The following is a 19,599-nucleotide window of genomic DNA, read 5'->3' as shown; positions in this document are numbered from 1 at the left end:
CTCCGCGAAAATGCGGGAGTCATTATCCAGAGGCTGCGGAGATTGGAATTGAGGTAAATGTTCGGCAAGAAAACATATGAAAAGGAACGAAGAAGTACACGGATATTGAATACTTATACCTCGAGAATTTCGGACAAGGACATTTTGCATGTCAAGAACTCAAGACATCAAAACCAACGAGTCTAGCGACACTCATTGTTTTCCAGAGCGAATACCATTTATCAAATCAATAATGAAGGCTCAGCAGTATGTTGTTGACTCTCCAAGTGGACGTCTGAATGGAATGTACTGACTCTTGAAAGGTTCAACCCAGTCACTCGAAAGATCGAGCTCAACGAGATACCGATACCTCAACCGCAACCTCATGAGGTCCTGGTCAAGATCAAATGCGCTTCACTATGCCACTCTGATGTCATGCTCTTCGCGCCCAATGACGCCTTGCAAATGACCAAGGATGCAAAGCCCATCACCATGGGTCACGAAGCGACGGGCATTGTTGCCGGCGTGGGGTCCGACGTCACGGCGTTCAACGAGGGCGATCCCGTTGGCTTCATCTGTGCCGAGCAGTCCTGCTTTGAGTGTCACCCTTGCAAGAACGTGTAGGTCACCCGCGCCTGGAGCCAGACTGTCTGTCATTAGTTTCGCTTGCAGTCGATACTAATCACCGTCTTAGCCACAATCTTTGGTGCGAAAAGGGCCAAGTGAAAATGGCGGGTTTCTCGCTCGATGGATACTTTCAGGAATATGCGACAGTGGATGCTCGCAACATGATGAAACTCCCGGACGGCCTCTCCCCCGACGACGCCGCGCCCTTGTTCTGTGCCGGAGTTACCGCGTACAACAGCATAAATGACCTCAAGCTTGAAGCAGGCAAGTGGGTTGCCATTATCGGATGTGGCGGTCTTGGTCACCTAGGTATGTACAGCCAATATAGTCATGAATATTGCGGCACTGCTTAACTCATGATTAAAGGAATTCAATATGCAAAAGCCATGGGCTACAGAGTGATCGGTCTCGACGTCGCAGAGGGCGCCCTGGAAGAGGCCACGCACTCTGGAGCAGAGCACGTCTTCAACTCCTTGGAGGACAAGGACTATGTACAGAAAATCCAAGAAATCACAAAGGGAGGCGTTGACGCTGCCGTCAACTTTACGGCTTCCGGCAAGGCTTACGCGGGGATGCCGGCCATTATCCGCCCAACGGGCATTCTCATGGCGGTTGGCATTCCGCAGGAGCCCATCAGCGTCAATATTTTTGATATTGCCATGTGGCGATATCAGTTTCGAGGCTCAAATAATGGAACATGCTATACGAGTAAGTTAACCTTATGCTTGGTTAATGTGTATCTAGGCTTGAAAGAGGCTGCTGCGTTGGACATTTTCAATAAGTCCCCGAGCTAACTCATATCCTTTAGTGGTTGACGCTATAAACTTCAGCGCAAAGCACGGGATCAAGCCAAGTATCGAATTTTACGAGCTGGAGCAGCTGCCAGAAATGGTGGAGAGAATGGAAGCTCACAAGGCAAGAGGACGAATGGCGGTAAAATTTGATTAGGAAAACTGAGCATTTTGACAGCTGGTAGAGATGATATTGCTTATTAGAAGCGAATTTCTGAACTGGCTCGCTTGTATTCATTTCTTGTCCCTGCATGATCACTTTGTTTAATGCATCCTCCACTACACTTGTATCATCCGAAGATAAGGCTACCAAAATTGCTCATCACGCCATCATGGTCCCAAACATCATAGACGTGATGTTCCCCCCTAATCGTCATCAGTACTGCCGTGGTCAGCGGTCTCGGCATTGGACCATGTACTAGGCTCCATCGCATATTAGTTCGTTAGATGGGTAGATGGCAATACTGTCGATGAGAAAGATCAAATTGCCTGTGCCTAACCAGCTTGGATCGCAGTTCATATCAAGTTCGAGCCTGGCAGTGGGAGACTGTGGAGAGAGATCAATCGGGCTATTGACGTGCTTCCATTCTCTGCTCGTATCGTCCTCGACAAAGTCTTTGGTGAAGATGGTGAAGTTACCCCATGTGGATTTGAAAGGGCAGGGCCCGTGACCATCAGGATTATATGGTCTTGGGCGGAGGCTGTAGACTTGATACCAGAATGAAACTGTATAGTTCAGATTAATATCGAGATTCGTCGAGTCTTGCCACAGGCGAAAATCTGCGCCGTCATCATCCCCAGGAAATTCGCTAACCAATGACGTTTAGTGATGCTTTCAAAAAGACAATCCAAAGCCCTTTCTAGACTTAATATGATACTTACGCATAATTTGGGGCCGTCTGGGCATTGTCTCTCGGACCAAAGAAATTCGGCCCCCAACCCCTGCCATCGAAGCCCCACGGTGTCGGATTTACTTCTCCCCATTCGTCGGCAGTATAATCGTCAAAGCCCCCGTTGGCGAGAATGTTCGAAGCCGGGTTGGCAATGCATGTGATGGTTGGTCCAGTGAAGACTGTCGTGGTCTAAGAATACATTAGTGTCCACTCTGTCAGCATTGGAGTCACCTTCACACTGACCGTTGTACTTGTGACAGTGGTGTCTGTAGCGGTCTACATTGTGAACTCCAGTCAGTTTTGCACATGGGCAGTCTTATCCAGCCGAGAGTGGTATGGACTTACTGTAGTGGAGACCAGAGTGAGCACCTCACTGACTGTGGCAGTTGCAACCAATGGTAGACTAACGGCAAGGTTATTTCGAGTATCACGTTTCATACAAGTGTTGATACGTACTTTTCATCGGTCGATGTGACGGTGGCTGTTTTACTCAGGGGAAGAGGGCCTGTGGATATTGGATCCGCGGTAGCATGGTTCTCCAGACACGAGCAAATCGAGGATTGCGAAGCCTTGGGCAAAGCTCGAAGCCGTGAAAAGGCAGCGGTGGGCCTCGGATCTGGTGAACTATCATAATTGGTAGGCTCTGATTCGAAGGCTGGATACCAGGTCCCATCGACGCTTTCACCATAACCAGAGGAATCGTAGCCGTCATCATACGAATCATAATCATCATCGCCATTGCCATATTGTATTTCGCCATCATCGGATCCATCATAGTTGGCGTTGCTCAGATAGCTGGATTCTTTGTCATGCTCTGGCTGCACGAGTCTGCCATCCCTTCTCTGGTTTACAGACGTGGCTGTGGTAACGAGAGTAGTGGGATCAGTATTCTAATCGTATTCTGATGTCAGCAACTAATCACTGACCCCTCAGAGAGTCAATAATAGACTACTTACCGTCACGGTCGAAGTTGCAACTACCGTCAAAGTTGTGCCTGATTCAGTCACCGTCCCCCCATCAACCGTTTCAGACGACGTGGTAATGCCATTGGGCGGAACAATTACTGTTGTGGTGAATATCGTGGTAACAGAGCTGTGGGCGACGGGAAAGGCCGAGGAGCAATAATCCAAAGCTGGCCTATAGTCAGATAGTACAGGAAAGAATTCGATCGATGCCATCTCGCAAGAAGATCCACGATCAGAAATTAGATGCCCTTGTGTCATGATTGACGATAAAAAGACCATCAGATACAAGCAAGCCATTGTCGCCATATTTACTCTAGGAAGTAATAACCTCAGATCGTGATGCACCATGGCAGTAGGAGGACCTTGGGAGCGTTGCTGGATGCACCGCCATACTTATACTGGTTGACTTTGGGCACGGCGTTCAGAGCCAGCTGAATCGAGACCTGGCGTCGAGTATGGAAAAGAAAGACTCGAGTTGCAACAGTGTATTATGTACTTAAACTGTAATTGAAGGGGCTCCCGCGTCTGCCATAGCGGCTGGAAGCGAGACGAGCCGGAATTCAATCACGTTGGCAGCGGGTCGATAGCATTTCTAGTGTTCATGACTGCCTTCGATATAACAGGCGCCGAAGATTATTTATCGATGGTTATTAAACATGATGAGTCAAGGGTCAGTGGCTTCCATAGATTACCAGTCTTTTACACGGAAAGCAGATATACTCTTACCGTGGAACACGAATGTCCCGTCTTTTAAGTTACAGGTCAGGCAAAACTAAATTTGCTTTTTATATGCAAGCGTAAGGAGACCAGTAACCCCTTTCCCGAGGCTCATTGTGTTTCAGATTGACAAAAGTCTCACAGGCTAGTGGTAATTAGCACATATGAGTGTTAAGTAAGCGTTTTATCAACACCTTCACAAAGATAAAGCTATCGGCTATTGATCAGACCACATCGAGCATAATGACCGACGGTATCGAGAAGACACACTTGTGAACAAGAAGAAGATGTCCATCACGAGACCAGTACACATGGAGAAACTCGAGGTGGTTGGCCGTGATAAAGGATTCAAGCGCTATAATGCGGACTTGTGTGTGATATTCGCGGGACCGACGCAGCAAGTTGGTATTTAATAAAGAAGTCAGAAGTTGAATTCCCGTGAATACTTATCAAACGCTTTGAGCAAACAGTTTTGGTCCGTCCCCTTTTATCGATGATCGTCGGACTTAGCAGCATTTGTCATACTATGATGAGGGGCGCCGCTTGCCGGCCGCCGTTCGATTGGTCGTCGTCCGTCTTAAATACTGCTAAACTCCGTTAAAGTTATGCTTGCTAAGTCCGAGAACCATCTATACACCCAACTGTCTGAATTTGGTCTCTGGTTGGTGCCAAATGCCATGCTTCTTTTCTGAAAGGTCAAGAGTTATGTTCCATGTGCAGCGAGCGGCCGCTTCCCCCATCGCTAAGTCCGGGACTCCTTGCGACTACTAGGGTTGGATCAGTATAACGACTGTTAGTGTGGTATTGTGCTCTATATTATGGCATTGCTTTTTGATGTTGGTAGCTGATAGATATATATATAGCCACCGCCTGTCTTGTGAATAATGGCCAAAATAGCACGGGAAGTCAGATTTTAAAGACGACACAAATATAGTCATGGCATCTTCAGCAATTAGTCCAAACGAACTGTTCGGCGTTAAAGGACTGGTGGTGGTCATTACAGGAGGTGGAAGCGGTATGCCCGACCTGAAAAAAACCATTGCCATGAGAAGCATCTGACTCCGTTGATAGGCATCGGCCTAATGATTGCACAGTCGCTCGAGGCCAATGGTGCCATCGTGTACATACTTGGGCGTCGCCAGGACACGTTGGACACAGCTGCCAAAACTGCTGTAAGTCTATCAAACGCTCTATCTTCATCTAGGTCCAGGCGTCTGTATGCATCTGAAGAGTTACTTGTTTTTTTTTTTTTTTTTTTTTTTCATCAGCGCACTAGCATTAACATGGTCATCAGCAACACGGACAGCTTCATGGAATCCAATGCGATGTGTCCAAGAAACAAGACCTTGAAAGCGCCGCGTCCCAGATCGAGTCCAAGCATGGATACGTCAATGTAGTGATTGCAAACTCTGGCATTCTAGGACCGGGCCTCACCGGACTGCCAGAAAATCCCAGTCTTGCAGAGTTTCGCGACGGGCTCTGGAATCAGGACTATGATGCATTCAATCAGACGTTTGCTGTCAACACTACTGGCGTCTTTTTCACCGTGGCCGCGTTCCTGGACCTGCTCGACGAGGGCAACAAGCGCTGCAACTTGAAGCAGAGGAGCCAAGTCATTGCCACGAGCAGCGTCGGTGCCTACATGCGCACCTCGCCGCTCTCGAGCTTTGCCTATGACGGCTCAAAGGCGGCCGTGGTACACATGATGAAGATCTTCACCACGAGATTTGCGCCCTATGGCATCCGGGCCAACACCATTGTGCCGGGCTGTAAGTGACTGTCCATGACCCCCTTTGCGCGAGCTCCGGCGGCTCCGATTGCTAAGCCTTTCTTGCAGGGTATCCTAGTGAGATGACCACTGAAGTCATAGAGCACCAGGATAAAGTTGGCTGGGCAAAAGACTTTGTGCCCGAGGAACGAGCTGGGGATCAGGAAGACCTGGCTGGTGCTGTCCTGTTCCTTGTGAGCAGGGCCGGCGCGTATATCAACGGTAACGTGCTAGTGACAGACGGAGGAAGATTGGGAGTGTTGCCTGGAACGTATTAAGTCGACTCCTAGATCTCGTTCAATAGATGGCGTCTTGGGGGGGAATTCGGGGTTAGCAATAATACAACAACATCTTGCCTAAGCGAGCTGCCAAGAAGGACGGCTTCAGTCGTGATTCCTGACGTTTATTTAAGTTGCCAAGACTGACCTGCCGCATCGGTAGTCGAAATGTCCTCTTTTGCACCCATACAAGACCCTTGCGTAATTGCTAGGGTTCATCGCGTGAAGCACTTCACTGTAGTGTCATCATCATTGACATACTTTTCGTGCTGCCTCCAAGGCATCCATACAGCAAGTACAGCGCAATGTCACCTTGGCAGCATATTATTTGGTGCATTGCGGTGTCTGCGCAGCAAGAATCATCAGTAAACCAATCGCATCGAGCCAAAGCCATACGATCGACGCCGACTGATTTTCCTAAAAAGCAACTACAATAGTCTAGTTGCAAATTGGGCGGCACAGCTGCCAAGTTTAGCCGGTTGATGCGGATTCAAGTTATGTATAAATATCATACTTACCGCAGTAAGGATGTTGTTCCTGGATACACCATCCCGGCCAAGATTGACCCAGTGGCATCGTCATCAAAATGAGGTCGACACTTTTTGCTGGTGTGTTATCGTTGCTTTTGAGCATCGGCGCAGAAGCTGTGGAGGAGGGTGCAGTCTCGTACGAAGGCTACAAGGTCTTCCGCATCAAGACTCACGGCAAAACCTCTGTAATCAGAGAGCAGCTGGCACCTCTGAACCTGGACGAATGGAGCCACGAGGTCGACCATGTCGACGTTGCCGTCTCTCCTGAGCAATTGCTCGCCTTTCAGCAGCTCGGCTTAGAGACACATGTTATGCATGCCAATCTCGGCGACTCCATTACCACTGAGTCCAGCTTGACCGCAAAATGGAAACGACAAGACAACACTTCTGCTTGGTTCGACACTTATCACGATTATGCTGATCACATTGACTATTTTGCTCAGCTTCAAGCCACGTACCCAAACAATTCAGAGGCTATCACTTCTGGTTACTCTGTTGAGAACAGGAGCATTTTCGGCCTCCATTTTTGGGGCGCGGATGGACCAGGAAAGCCGGCAGTGTTGTACCACGGGACTGTTCATGCTCGAGAATGGATTGCAGCTCCAGTTAGTACATAGAAAGTTGTTCGTCGTCTGGCTACTGCTAACATTTTCCTAGGTTGTAGAGTATATTACGACCCAGTTACTTGAAGGCTTTGAGAGCGGAGACGAGGATGTCCAGGCCCTCCTCAACAAATACGACTTTTACGTCCTTCCATTTGTCAATCCAGATGGTATATTTCATGCTATTTAAAGAATGGAAAAAAGGATAAATATTCTAACGAGACTCAGGATTCGTGTACTCGCAGACAACAAATAGACTTTGGAGAAAGAACCGTCAACCGCCGCCTCCCGGCGCCAATGCAACCTGCTACGGCCGCGATATTAACAGGAACTGGGAGTTTGCCTGGGACGCCAACCCCAATGGAGCATCTACAAACCCGTGCTCCGAGACCTACAAGGGACTGGAACCATCAGACACACCCGAAAATCAGGGTCTGGACAAGTTCGTGCGCCAGCTCCGCGACTCGGTCGGCATCAAGCTCTTCATCGACTGGCACAGCTACGGTCAGTATATCCTCTCGCCCTACGGATACCGCGACGACTTGTACGCCCCCGAGCTCGGAAAGTGGGAGCAGGCGTCTTCCCTCGTGAGTGAGGCGATTCGCGACAGCTCGGCGAGGCGAACCACTTTCACCTTTGGCCCCAGTGGCGCGACTCTCTACACAACCACCGGCGCCGCGCCGGATCATGTGTACAGTATTGGTGGGGCCGACTTCTCCTACACCATTGAGCTGCCCGACACTGGTGACTATGGATTCGTCTTGCCTCCAGAGCAGATCAGGCCTACGGCGGAGGAGCTCTGGGCTGGCCAGCAGGTCCTTCTGAGCATATTGGATGAGGACCTGAGTGGATAGAGATTTTACATATCTATGATATGTGATAATTAAGTCATTTTGGTAAATTCTGCGCTTTACGCGACCGTATTGCCTGGGTTAGAACATACAAATTTTCATAGCCGATGCGATATTGTAGTTATAGGCATGAAAAACGGGTATTCCAACCCTTAGGACAATTAGTTGGCTACATTTTGACTATCAGATTTCATTTGTTACTTCAATGCTAGTGACTCAGAAAATAGAACCAGAATAAGATAAGACGTTGTCGGCTAAAATTTCCATAGCGGTCTGTCGTCTTGCTCAGGTTTGTCAGTCTAGGCGCCATCACATAGAAGTTTGCCGCCATGGAAGGTGCGACATTTCAGCTCTACGGACGTACTACTATTCTCAAGGACCGGTTTTGACACAAGAAAAAGCCAGGGCGCTCGACATGTATTCATTGAGGCTAAGGCCATGATCAGCTTTTGTCTCAGTGTGGCATGATGGTAAAGGCGTTGGCCACGTGGGAGACGGTCTAGACATGTCAAACAGGCAATTTATAGAATTCTTCTGTACGGTTGTCGCTATAGTTGAGCTACCACCAAAAGCCATGGCTATAATGTCTCTATCCAAAAAGAAATTTCAATACTATACCAAGTCTGCCAAGGCGACCTGAATGGGTGGCTACCACCTTTAGCGGCCAACTCACGTCAATATCGTGTCTGTTTCTGTCATTAGGAAATAATTCTAGATCGTGATCTGCTAGCCACAGGAACCCTCTCAATCGAGTATATAAGGCTTCTTGTTGTCGATGCTCTTCAGTCTTGCAAACCCATCAGCCCACAGACTAGATATTCACTCGTCCACTAAAGATAACGGATTGCAAAACACCTACATTATGAGGTGCACACAAATGGCAAATTTCTATCTGGCAGGTCTACTGGCCTGCTTGACGCAAGTAGCCGCTCACGGTTATGTCAAGAACATTGTCATCAACGGAGTTTCCTTCCAGGGCTACGATCCGACGGTCTTCCCATACCAGTCAAACCCACCCATCGTGATCGGCTGGACGACATCGCAGACAGATCTTGGCTTTGTCGATCCCGGGTCTTTCGGCGCACCAGACATCATCTGCCACCGAAGTGCCAAACCAGCTGGAGGCCATGTCCGTGTCGCAGCAGGTGACTCTATCGCCTTGACCTGGAACACCTGGCCTGATTCGCACCATGGGCCCATCATCGACTACCTGGCGCCGTGCAACGGGCCGTGCGAGTCGGTCGACAAGACAACCTTGCGCTTCTTCAAGATTGACGGCGCCGGCAAGGCGGACCCGGCGGCCACTGCCAGTCCGGGGTACTGGGCCGACGATGTCATGATGGCCGACGGGCTGACGTGGCTCGTCAAGATCCCGGCGTCGGTCAAGCCCGGCAACTACGTCCTTCGGCACGAGATCATTGCCCTCCACAGTGCCAACCAGGCCAACGGCGCTCAGGCCTACCCGCAGTGCTTCAACCTCGAGGTCGTGGGATCTGGTACTGATGCGCCTACGGGCGTGCTCGGCACTGACCTGTACAAGCCCACCGATCCGGGCATCTTGTACAATCTGTACACCACGCCTCAGCCATCGTACACGGTGCCCGGGCCGGCCCTCATTGCGGGCGCGAGTTCGAGCGCGGCCCAGTCGAGCTCGGCCATTACCGCCAGTGGTACCGCGACGGTCGGCTACACCTCGACGACAAGCAGCACCGCCAGCTCGAGTTCCAGCTCCACCAAGCCAACCACTTCATCCTCGAGCACCAGCACCAGCACCAGCAGTAGCAGCAACGGTGCGACGGCCACGACTTCCCGCTCAACGAGCACAAGTGTGCCCGTCACAACCACGGGTTCTTCATCCAGGACCAGCACGACCACGACACCGACCCAGACGTCCTCGTCCTCCAGCAGCAGCAGCAGCAGTGTCTCGAGCACAGCGGCTATGCCCAGCTCGAGTCTGGTGCCTCTATACCAGCAGTGCGGCGGCAGGAACTGGGGTGGCGGAACTCAGTGCGCTCCCACGCACGTCGCTTGCCAGTACGTGAATGACTATTACTCTCAGTGCACCCTGGTTGCCGGATAGGACAATGAAGACTCTTGAGGTAAAGGCCTTTTTATCCAAGTTCCGATTAAACGATGGTCTTGGGAGGAGATGTGGTTAGCTCTGAATAACGGGCGTGGTTTCAATTTTCGGGTGTGGTGATATGCTTATCAATGCTCAAATAAGCTTCAATAAATTGTTGTATGGTTGAAAACGGATGTATAGGTGTACCTCTTTTGTATTCGTCATCCAAGGTATCATCACCATGTGGGTGTTGTCGCTTTGGTATGAGGCCATACTACCGCCGCCCACGGGCAAAGACCAGGGGATGACGAATTATACAACTGTGTGCATCTGAATCTATATTACCAATACGACCCATAGATTTCGCCATGAATTACTAATCCAAGTTTTCCATGTTAATTGTGCAATCAGATCAACTAATTTTGCTTGTGCGATTGATTATATTACCTGGATTACATCCCATTCGGAAATGAGCGGGTCTCCTTTCACATGCCTCGTTTAGAGCGAAAGCAACTACCGGAACACCATAAAAGCAAGATGACGCGTTGCGGCTCAGCGCTTTCGTATGCATTCGCGGAGGGTCAATGCAACGTTTATCAAATCATTCACTGATAGGAAACAACCGTCGAACGAGAATGCGATTGAGTAGAGAAATGTGTGATTGAAGCTTTTTGTCAAGTGTTTGGTGTGTGTGTGTGTGTGTGTGTGTGTGTCTATGTACGCTACATACTAGACATTATCATGTCTGCTTTGCGGCCGTGTCTGTATTAGGTGTTTCGTTAATATTCGTAAAGATCGTGAGCCTCGTGTCTTGTAACTTCATTATACAGTCCTTCATTCCTTCTTCCTCCGTTGTAAATGCAAAAATAAGATGCGACGATGAACGCAGTTGATGTGGAATCTTCCCCCTCCCCTTTAGTAGCCAACGCCCGTGTAGATCCACGTCAGCGTAGCCGTCTCCAAGCTCGGGGGCTCAAAATCTCCCAATGTACCCTCATCGGACAGCTTCTTTATCCAGTTCTCAAAAGTATCTTTGAGGTCGTGAACCTGATAACCACGAGGGTGCGGATCGATGGCTTGTTGCTGCTGCTTGGACTGGCACATGCTTGTCGGCTCGGGCTTGTCAGCCTTTTCCACCTCGGGCTCGTAGCGTACGAGCCGGCTCTGATATGGCCGCCGGAGAAAGTAGTTGTCAAAGTTGAAGTTGATGTTGAAATTGAAGTGGTACGGTTCATACCAATCGTAATGCCGCCAAGGCAAGGGTTGGCGGTCCGGGTCTTTGAGTCGCAAATTAAATGCAGAGCGTTGGTAGACGACTAGTATAATGGTTTTCAAGCGCCGAAACTTGGATATATGTTCCATGAATTTCGACATGTTGCGCTTCGTCTGGACCGTCTTGTGAAAGAGCCGGAGGTGCAGTCCCGTGTAGAAGCCCCACGACGTGCCCAAGGCGATGCGGCAGGCCTTGGTCCGCACGGCTTCCACCTGGCTGAGCAGCCGGACCACCTTGAGCAGCCTCTTGACCTGCAGATACGAGTCCAAGAGCAAAATGTCGCGCGAGAGATCAATGTGCTTGACCGTGCTGGCAAACACGAGCGGTCGATAGCGCCGGAGCACGGCGTGGCGCGCATCGCGGCAGACTCTGGCAATGGCCGGCGGCGGTTCGTTGCGGACGTCTGCAAACATGAGGCGGCTCGAAGGCGTCGACTGTGTCTGAGCGGAGCATGGTGAATCCAGCACCTCGTATACTCTTGGCTCGGGAAGTGCATATCCCCAGATTTGATCTCTCAACTCGAGTGGCAGTTTCGAGAACTGAGGAAAATTCTGTGGTGAGCCAATCATTTCTAGTTATTTTCCCCCCAACGATGCAAAATAGATATACTCGCAGCCTGCTACTCAAAAGTTTCGTGTGTCTATTCTCTGCTACTCTAGCAACCCGATAACGTTGGCTCTAGGTGTATATATATATTCATGGGTACCCGTGGCTTCTCTGTGGGGTGGACCCGGTGCCCGGCAACTCGATGGGCATCCGACCCTGGGAACTAGAGCGCCGTGCTTTGGAACCGAGTTTTTGGTGGATTGGGAAACGGGTTTGATTCGAGTTAGAAAGCTTAAAACAGGGTATAGTGACTAGCTCGATTATAGGCCGAGCATTGACGGCGGAGACTGGTTGTACGGTACAGGAGGTGTTTGTTTCAAGCCATATGTAAGGCATTGACGATCAAGCAAACGCATCGGCTAGGAGTTGAGTTGATGGGCACAAGGAAGTAGTAGCAGCAACAGCAAGCGTACTACTACTAGTAGTAATAATAATTGTATTTTTTTCAAGACAAACGCAGTGAGCCGGCTTCCGGCGGGAAGAGTGCGGCTGTCAAGCCACTGAGAGGAATAAATCTATTGGATCATATAGCGAGAAATAGGGTTGGGGGGCATGATTGGGAAAAAGAAAAAAAAAGGCAAGTAGCCTACGTAGAATCGGGACATGATTTTTTTTCTGGGACCGTCGAGGCCGCGCAAACCCATTAGAGAAAACCCAACCTTGATCGGAAAGCTACCAGATGCGGACATGGAGCGGCCTATTGTGACACGGCTCGTGGTCAGAGCGCTGACGTATCCCAGAGAGCCGGGCGGGCTTTCAAGACGGAGGTCCTCTGCTGATGTGATGGATGACAGACTTTTCGAAGCGGTGGTCAAAGAACGTGGAAGACAAGGGTCAAGGATGCAAAGTAATAAGATTCAAAACGATCCTTACCCAGGAGGCGGGCCCCCGTTCGCCGATAGGATGCGTTGGGCGTTGTGTTGGTAGGGGAGGCAAGGTAATAATGTAGATACGGTAGTGTAAGACTCTATGTAAAAAGTGGTGAGGGAGGGGCCCTGTCTGTTACATAGTACACTACTAACTTTGTACACTACTAGTGTTGACTACTAGGTAATAGTAGGTGGTCATGCTAGTCATAGTCGTGTGTAATGTATATACGGAGTAGTGTGTTATGGTATGTATGCGACAGTATGATGCAGGCTATAAATGGATTATATAGGGTAGCCCCGTATTGAATGCTGCACACCCAGTCCAATAGTTTCTTACCGCGCTTGGAACGGGTTTTGGACGGAAATCCATCCCTGCTCTGCAACTCGGCACGCGCGCAGTCTTTCATGACAGTGCCGTCCGCTAGCAGACCACTGGCAACGCGGCGGGCTGAACAGCTGACTCTCGACGGACCAGGGAGTCGAGACCTCGAGGGGAGTAAAGAAAGTTATGTGGCCTATCGGTCCCGGCTCGGTTTTACGGTGCACGCAGCTTAGTAGCAGCCACGACGGGGCTTGTGGTTTGAGAGGTCTTACCAGCTAGCTGCTGCGGCGTGACGTTACAGAAGCGAAGGGGCAAGTTCCCCATGGCCAGAGTCCATTCAAAGGCACGACAAGGAAGTCAGGACTGTGAGAGGCCGGATGTGGTGGTTTGTTGGAAAAAAGTGGCTGTGAAAATAGATTGTAGTGGTCCGACGAGCGTTCTTGGTATGCACAAGCTTGATGTAATCCCCCTCACCTCACGGGGAACATGCTGAAAGGACGATCATGGACGATTTGAGAAGAGACAGGGCCATGGTATCTGGTCTGGACCCTGTCTACTCATCACTGTTTAAGCCGAACAGACATATCAACCTAGGATGAAAATGGGACGAACGGTACGGATGGGATGGTAGAACGGACGAAGAGGGATCCCTGCGCTGAAGCAATCGTAGACTTTGCAGGAATTGGACGAGCCCGAGAGGCCAAGGGCGGCAGTTTTGTTCCAGCACGAACCGTTCGCACCAACTGTAGATGCGTAATACACACAGAGAGTATCTGTTTGAGTCCTTGCATAAGTCCCGTCTGATGGCAGAGAACCGTGCAGTACATGCCTCCCTCCTCTTACTCAAGAGTGCTCTGCGCATTGGTTCTTTCTCAAGCTGAGGTGGGATTCATTCAGCTCAAGTATAGTACGGCCAACATACTTGAGAAGCCATGGATTTCGCATAGATATCGCCGCCCATTACAAGGTGGCATTCATACCTCCTCTTCCAGCTTTCTCTACAATCCGGCACCGCCAGCCCCGCGTTGATTCAGGTGGCTTGGCCCTAGATTGCCAGTGCTATTAGCTTATCGATTATAGTATCTTGCCTACCAACGAAGTGGGGGATTTCAATCTATCGCTGGCAGACCGCAGGAAGGACTCGAGTTTCGCCGGACGCCGGCCCCACCGCTGCTGCTGGGCGGGCAGTTGGTTGCAAAGGCCTCTGGGGGCGTCCTCCCCGCCATCTGTTACCTACCCAGGTACTTATGTATCCAGGGAAGCTTATTACCTAGCCAGTAAATGTGGGGCAAGCTCCCAGCAGCAAGCCCTTTAAATTCGAGCCAAAAAATTTCAGATGCCATCAAAGGCTTCTCTTTTTTTCCCTTTTTTGGGTTGTGCGGCTGGCATAGACTCAGATTGTTTCCCCTTTTGCTCTGATCCGACTTCCTTCACCGGAAATTTCCACGGATATTTCACAGTGCGTCAGTCTTGCCACAGAACAACCCAATTGCAATCGCTACCTCCCGCTCCAGCGTCGTCTCTTGGTCTTGCGGTTTCCTCACGGAAGCTGCTCCAAGAGCCGCGGTGGGAGTATCGGACATTATAAAAATACTCAATCTGTTTTGTTTTTCTCTGCCGCTCGTGCAGTCTGGCCCTGGCTTCTTGTCTGGTATGCCAGCTACGAGTCAGGCAAGATCAAACGGCATCTTCTGGCTGTATGCAGGCCTCTTTTGTCGCTTTGACATTTCTCTCGTCAACTATAACTCTTGCTGGGGTCAGGTTTTTCATAGTACACGTGTAGATCCCGATGACCTGGCTGACTCTTTGACGTTGCATGGTGTCTTATCCCCACGAGGCTTCGGATTGACTTGCCAGTTTCATGACTGTCAGAGCTCGTAGAATTTTTCTCTCCCCATATTGTTCCCATCAGATCCAATGTGAGATCCCCATGATGGTGTGCGAGCGCATTCCTGGTGATATGCAGTCTACTGCAGCGCTCGCAAGGATTGTGACATGAAGTCGTCAGCTCTTGACCTTGCCTGCGTTCTGAGCGCAGCCAATGAGCCTGCTCTGTCAACTTTGTCAATATGATACTGCTTCCTTTGACATGCTGCCGGAGCCGAAGGATTGGTCCGCCGTCCTGTCAGTCTGCGGATACAAGTTGCAGTGCATTTGCTTTCGGCATGCGCTGCCATCGCATCCGTCGCTGGCAAGCTGGCGTTATGGGTGGGTATCGTTGAACAGCAGCTGAATCTCGCCCTCCAGCCTCCAGCCTTCTCAATTAATACTCACTGCAAAGACGAAAATTCTTCAAAAAAGTGCTTTATCGTGCTTGCATTAGAGGGTATAGAGGCTGCGACTTGATATCGTTATAGCCCCTCATAACAAGACTAACTAAGGTGAGACTGCAACCGCGGCAGGCGGCATAACACGTAACCGGCAACTTCTCCGTTCGCCTTGTACGTAGCCTTCTACTCGCCGGGTTCGTCTCCAATCTTCTCCAGCTTGCCCATCTCTCGCTTCTCGCCGCTTTCTCCGATCAATCTCACGCGGTCCAGTCGCACCTTCTCGCCATCGCCGTCGCCGTCGACGACGAAAAGGACAAGGCTGGTAATGTTCTGGAATCGCACAAAGCGTAGGCTGATGGAGGCGGTGCCCTTCTCGTTCCAGTCGTCCTCTCCAATCTCGATCTCCTGGGTAGGCTGAATGTCATCGGCTTCGTCAAAGCCGAGGTTGTGGGGACGATTGGTGAACAACTTGATTGTCTTGGGTCTCATGGGTATCTCATCCTCGTCATCATCCTCGCCAGCCTGTGGTGGAAGTGAAGTGATCTAGCGCTTCCGTGTTAGTCACATGCAATCACACTTCAAAAATTTAGGGGAGTATCTTGTATACCTGGATAGTGTGCAACTTGACGGCCGAGTTGAAGGGAGTGAAGAGCAATAGCTGTTCATCAGTATCACTCTCTACCCAGTCCTTATTCTCAGAGGAGCTCTTCTCCAACGAGGAAGGCTTCGGCTTGTTGAACAGAGTTCGAACAGAGAACTCGTTCGAATCAGCATTCAAGAGCTCGAGGCCGCGGATGTCGATGATGTCGGAAATGTCCGAGTATCCTCGAGGAAGATCGGCACCTAACCAAGTCATGCCTCCATTGCCACTGCTGCTGCTGCTGCTGCTGCCTGCCTCACCAGCAGTCTCTATCTCGTTTGCGAGCTTCTCCAGTATGGACTTGAGTCTGTTCGGGTCGGCACCCTTGACCTGCTCTACTTTGTTGCCATCGCGAAAGATGATAAACGTGGGAAGGCTCGTGACAGCGTAAGCTTTTGCGATTTCCTTGGCTCTGTCGCCTTCTGTGTTGATCTTTGTGAAAGTCGCAATGTTCGGTCTCGAAAGTTGCTGAGATAGCTGCTCGTAGAAAGGAGCGATGGACTTGCAAGGGCCGCACCAGTTCGCATAAACTGTGGTGGATTTGTCAGCGGAATGTTCAATCGGTGAATGTCGTTGCAAGATGCTCTGATCGGGTCAGAGCAAAGAGGTCGTGGTTTCTTCTTTCCGCGTCAAACAGCGGATTTCCATAATTCATAGATAGCTTTAGAGCCCAATATACTAGTCCATTGAAGTCTTGACACACGAGCACCGGCGGTAACGACCCGACGAGTTGATGCGTTCTGATCACCGGCCACTGATACTTGCATACCCAGACAAGAGGGCGGCGGCGGGGTATTTGGTGAACAGAGCAAAGAAGTAGTAGCATAAACTTACAGTCGGCGACAACAATGCGTGACTTGCTGAGCACTTCACTGAACTGCTCAGGCGATTGGATCTCGACAGTTTTTGACATCTTGGCGGCGCGAGGTTTGGTGATGCTGTGAGCACAAGATGGGCGACTTCTGAGCTTGGGAGCCTCTCCAGAAGGCAACAGAAGGATGATGTCGCTTTCGACTTTTGGGCGATCCCTGTCAGGCACAAACTAGCCTTGACCGTAGTTGGCTTAGCGCATGTTCTTTCCAGTTGCCCCGCGATGACATCTTATCACAAGTGGTGTCAAGCTTTGGAAGGTGTGCCAAATCACTGTAATCCAGACAATGGTGTATGTGATTTTGACAGATGATGAGAATCTTTCCCATTATTCCTCTAGAGTAGATAGATAGTATAGAAGGAATTATTTTATATTCTGTTTCCCGTCTTCCCACACTGATGTGATAGCAAGACGCCCTGCATGATGGACCGGTCCGATGCATTAGATCTTTGGCAGTACACAGGTACTATCTCCAACCAAGCTACTCCAAGAGAGGTTCACCCGTTTCTGAATAAATAATGCTCGCAACTCTACCCCAACCGTAAGGAGTCAGTCTCAAGTAGGAGAACTCAGTTTCAGTCTAAAATGTCTAGCCCAACTCCAGTAAACGGCGAGAGCAACTCTCATCCTGGCGATCAGCATAACGTTCCTGGTTATCAGGCTCATGCTTCCTTTGCATCCCTAAAGGAAAGAATTCAGTTGCACTATAATGTCGCATCCGACTACTACTACTCTCTCTGGTACTTGCCATGTCATACTTCTTTGTCTGTGATCTTCAGACATGATCACTAACAACAATCAGGGGCCAGCACATTCATCACGGATACTGGAAGTCACCAAATGAGACCAAAGAGCAGGCACAGGTCAACCTCATCGAGTATCTCCTCGAGCTGTCCGCACTGCCGACATCAAGCTACGTGCTTGACGTGGGATGTGGTATTGGAGGCACGTCTCGGTATCTGGCGAGAGAGCGGGCTTGCAACGTGACTGGTCTCACAATAAGCGGCAAACAAGTTGAAATGGCAAAGCGATTGTCACTTGCTGAAACCTCAAGTACCGAACATACAGACCCGTCTGGTGCGACTATACGACTGCCCCCAGGCAGTGTTCGTTTTGTCGAATTGGATGCAGAGACGATGCTGCAATACTTCAAAACTACCGGAGACAAGCCAAGCGACGGATTCAATTGTGTCTGGATTTCCGAGGCTCTTTCCCATTTCCCCAACAAACCGTTGTTCTTCGAATCTTCATTTGCTCTGCTTGCAAGTGGGAAATCATCTCGCCTCGTCATTGCCGACTGGTTCAAGGCCCCAAATTTGAGCCAAGAGCAGGATAAGGCAGATATAAAGCCAATCGAAGATGGAATGCTTTTACCGCCCATGTGCACTGCTGACGAATACGTTAAGATGGCAGAAAAGGCGGGCTTCAGAGTATTCAAAGGACCAGTTGATATAAGTAAGAATGTGGCAAAGACTTGGTGAGTTTACACTTCTTCATTCAGCATTATTTGACTTGACATTCAAGAGACTTGGCGAGATATGCTGACATAATGAAGGGATATATCGTGGTCTCTAGTCGCTTCGCCCTCGCTATGGGCTTTTGCACTGTCTTGGGGACGGGATGGTCTGGCATTTCTTCAGGCCTTTCGAGCCATGAGAAGGGGGTTTGCAAATGGAACCTTCAGATATGCGCTTATTGTACTGGAGAAGCCTTGACCGAACTTTCGTGTCCTGAACAGGAGGAGCCATGTCTCATTTTTAGGTGTACATTGTGATATGTGTAAACAACACACCGCGAGAGTGATGAATTGATTTTTGGCAACAAATCTTAGTCTGTGTGGAGTGTTATCAAACATTGCCGTGCAGGATAAACATCATGCTTTCTTTCAGCAGCGGAGATGGTGTAGCACCCCTCAAGCTAATGTGCGTCTATGTACTTAGGTTACATACTTCGTACTTCTGGTCCACTATATCGAACACATGGCTGTCTGCCAATGGCAGAGGGCATAGGACTGTTCAATCAGAGAGACACATGCTGGTAAGTACCCCGATAGACTGGAGAGTCTCGTAAATGTTAGACCAAATAGGACAAAGAGATTAGAAAAGCAGGGCTTTGAGGAGACTCACCACCGCCTCAAGTTGGGCAGTTCTCACTGTGTCTGTCTCATGCTATGGAAATTGCCAGCAAATAGGATTTGGCCGGCAGATGGGCAGCGTAAACCAAGGTAGCAACCTTGAAATCAATGAGGCGTTGAACGCTACTCTACTCCAGTAAACGCTCACTGGTCCAGCTTGTCCAGTTATTCAGTCTTCTGGTGGCGTTGGGCATGCATGTCTTTGCTTTGCTACAGTGCTGTCTGCCTACCCGAGCTATGCCGAACTCCCGCCCGCATCTTGGATGATGATCTGGCTTGCTGCTACTGCACCTTAGGGCGGTGACTTGTTCGATGCTGACAGCCTTTGTCCTTGCGTAGAAGAGAAGGGCACTGCAGCTTCCAAGGAAACCGCTGAGCTCGCAGGAGCGCTACCTTACCTAGCTTCAACAGGGGCAAGATAGTAGATAGAAAGAAAGAAAATTCTTTTCGAGAGTCGTGACCTAGTTTCCTTCCCTCTCTTCTCTCTTACATCGCCTTTTCCACCTCAGCTCGTCTCGTTTCGGTCGCTGAGGGAGGCATAGGAAACACCA

The 19,599-nt window shown here is 49.9% G+C and overlaps 7 protein-coding genes across 7 annotated transcripts; 5 read left to right on the top strand and 2 right to left on the bottom strand.

The window, feature by feature from the left end:
* Positions 1–232: 232 nt before the first annotated feature.
* On the top strand, positions 233–1,554 carry PFICI_01257 (uncharacterized protein; the record flags this gene model as incomplete). The annotated part of the gene is made up of 5 exons (XM_007829838.1): positions 233–246; positions 303–599; positions 674–915; positions 973–1,314; positions 1,415–1,554. The coding sequence occupies 5 exons, from the start codon at positions 233–235 to the stop codon at positions 1,552–1,554; spliced, it is 1,035 nt and encodes a 344-aa protein (XP_007828029.1).
* A 3,354-nt stretch (positions 1,555–4,908) lies between these two features.
* On the top strand, positions 4,909–6,018 carry PFICI_01256 (uncharacterized protein; the record flags this gene model as incomplete). The annotated part of the gene is made up of 4 exons (XM_007829837.1): positions 4,909–4,987; positions 5,044–5,144; positions 5,267–5,741; positions 5,810–6,018. 4 exons carry the CDS (start codon positions 4,909–4,911, stop codon positions 6,016–6,018), a joined length of 864 nt encoding a protein of 287 aa, XP_007828028.1.
* A 586-nt stretch (positions 6,019–6,604) lies between these two features.
* On the top strand, positions 6,605–8,004 carry PFICI_01255 (uncharacterized protein; the record flags this gene model as incomplete). Its single annotated transcript, XM_007829836.1, has 3 exons — positions 6,605–7,153; positions 7,206–7,320; positions 7,379–8,004. 3 exons carry the CDS (start codon positions 6,605–6,607, stop codon positions 8,002–8,004), a joined length of 1,290 nt encoding a protein of 429 aa, XP_007828027.1.
* An 874-nt stretch (positions 8,005–8,878) lies between these two features.
* On the top strand, positions 8,879–10,081 carry PFICI_01254 (uncharacterized protein; the record flags this gene model as incomplete). The annotated part of the gene is made up of 1 exon (XM_007829835.1): positions 8,879–10,081. The coding sequence occupies one exon, from the start codon at positions 8,879–8,881 to the stop codon at positions 10,079–10,081; it is 1,203 nt and encodes a 400-aa protein (XP_007828026.1).
* An 897-nt stretch (positions 10,082–10,978) lies between these two features.
* On the bottom strand, positions 10,979–11,905 carry PFICI_01253 (uncharacterized protein; the record flags this gene model as incomplete). Its single annotated transcript, XM_007829834.1, has 1 exon — positions 10,979–11,905. The coding sequence occupies one exon, from the start codon at positions 11,903–11,905 to the stop codon at positions 10,979–10,981; it is 927 nt and encodes a 308-aa protein (XP_007828025.1).
* Positions 11,906–15,586: 3,681 nt separating this feature from the next.
* PFICI_01252 (uncharacterized protein) lies at positions 15,587–16,956 on the bottom strand (the record flags this gene model as incomplete). Its single annotated transcript, XM_007829833.1, has 3 exons — positions 15,587–15,946; positions 16,011–16,573; positions 16,878–16,956. The coding sequence occupies 3 exons, from the start codon at positions 16,954–16,956 to the stop codon at positions 15,587–15,589; spliced, it is 1,002 nt and encodes a 333-aa protein (XP_007828024.1).
* Positions 16,957–17,499: 543 nt separating this feature from the next.
* PFICI_01251 (uncharacterized protein) lies at positions 17,500–18,629 on the top strand (the record flags this gene model as incomplete). The annotated part of the gene is made up of 3 exons (XM_007829832.1): positions 17,500–17,654; positions 17,717–18,391; positions 18,470–18,629. 3 exons carry the CDS (start codon positions 17,500–17,502, stop codon positions 18,627–18,629), a joined length of 990 nt encoding a protein of 329 aa, XP_007828023.1.
* Between the last annotated feature and the right edge of the window lie 970 nt (positions 18,630–19,599).

Source organism: Pestalotiopsis fici (genome assembly GCF_000516985.1).
Source record: "Pestalotiopsis fici W106-1 unplaced genomic scaffold PFICI_Scf_1, whole genome shotgun sequence".
NCBI classification, from domain to species: Eukaryota; Fungi; Ascomycota; class Sordariomycetes; order Amphisphaeriales; family Sporocadaceae; genus Pestalotiopsis; species Pestalotiopsis fici.
The sequence above is the reverse complement of the archived record's forward strand: the minus strand, read 5'-3'. Positions and strand labels throughout refer to the sequence as shown.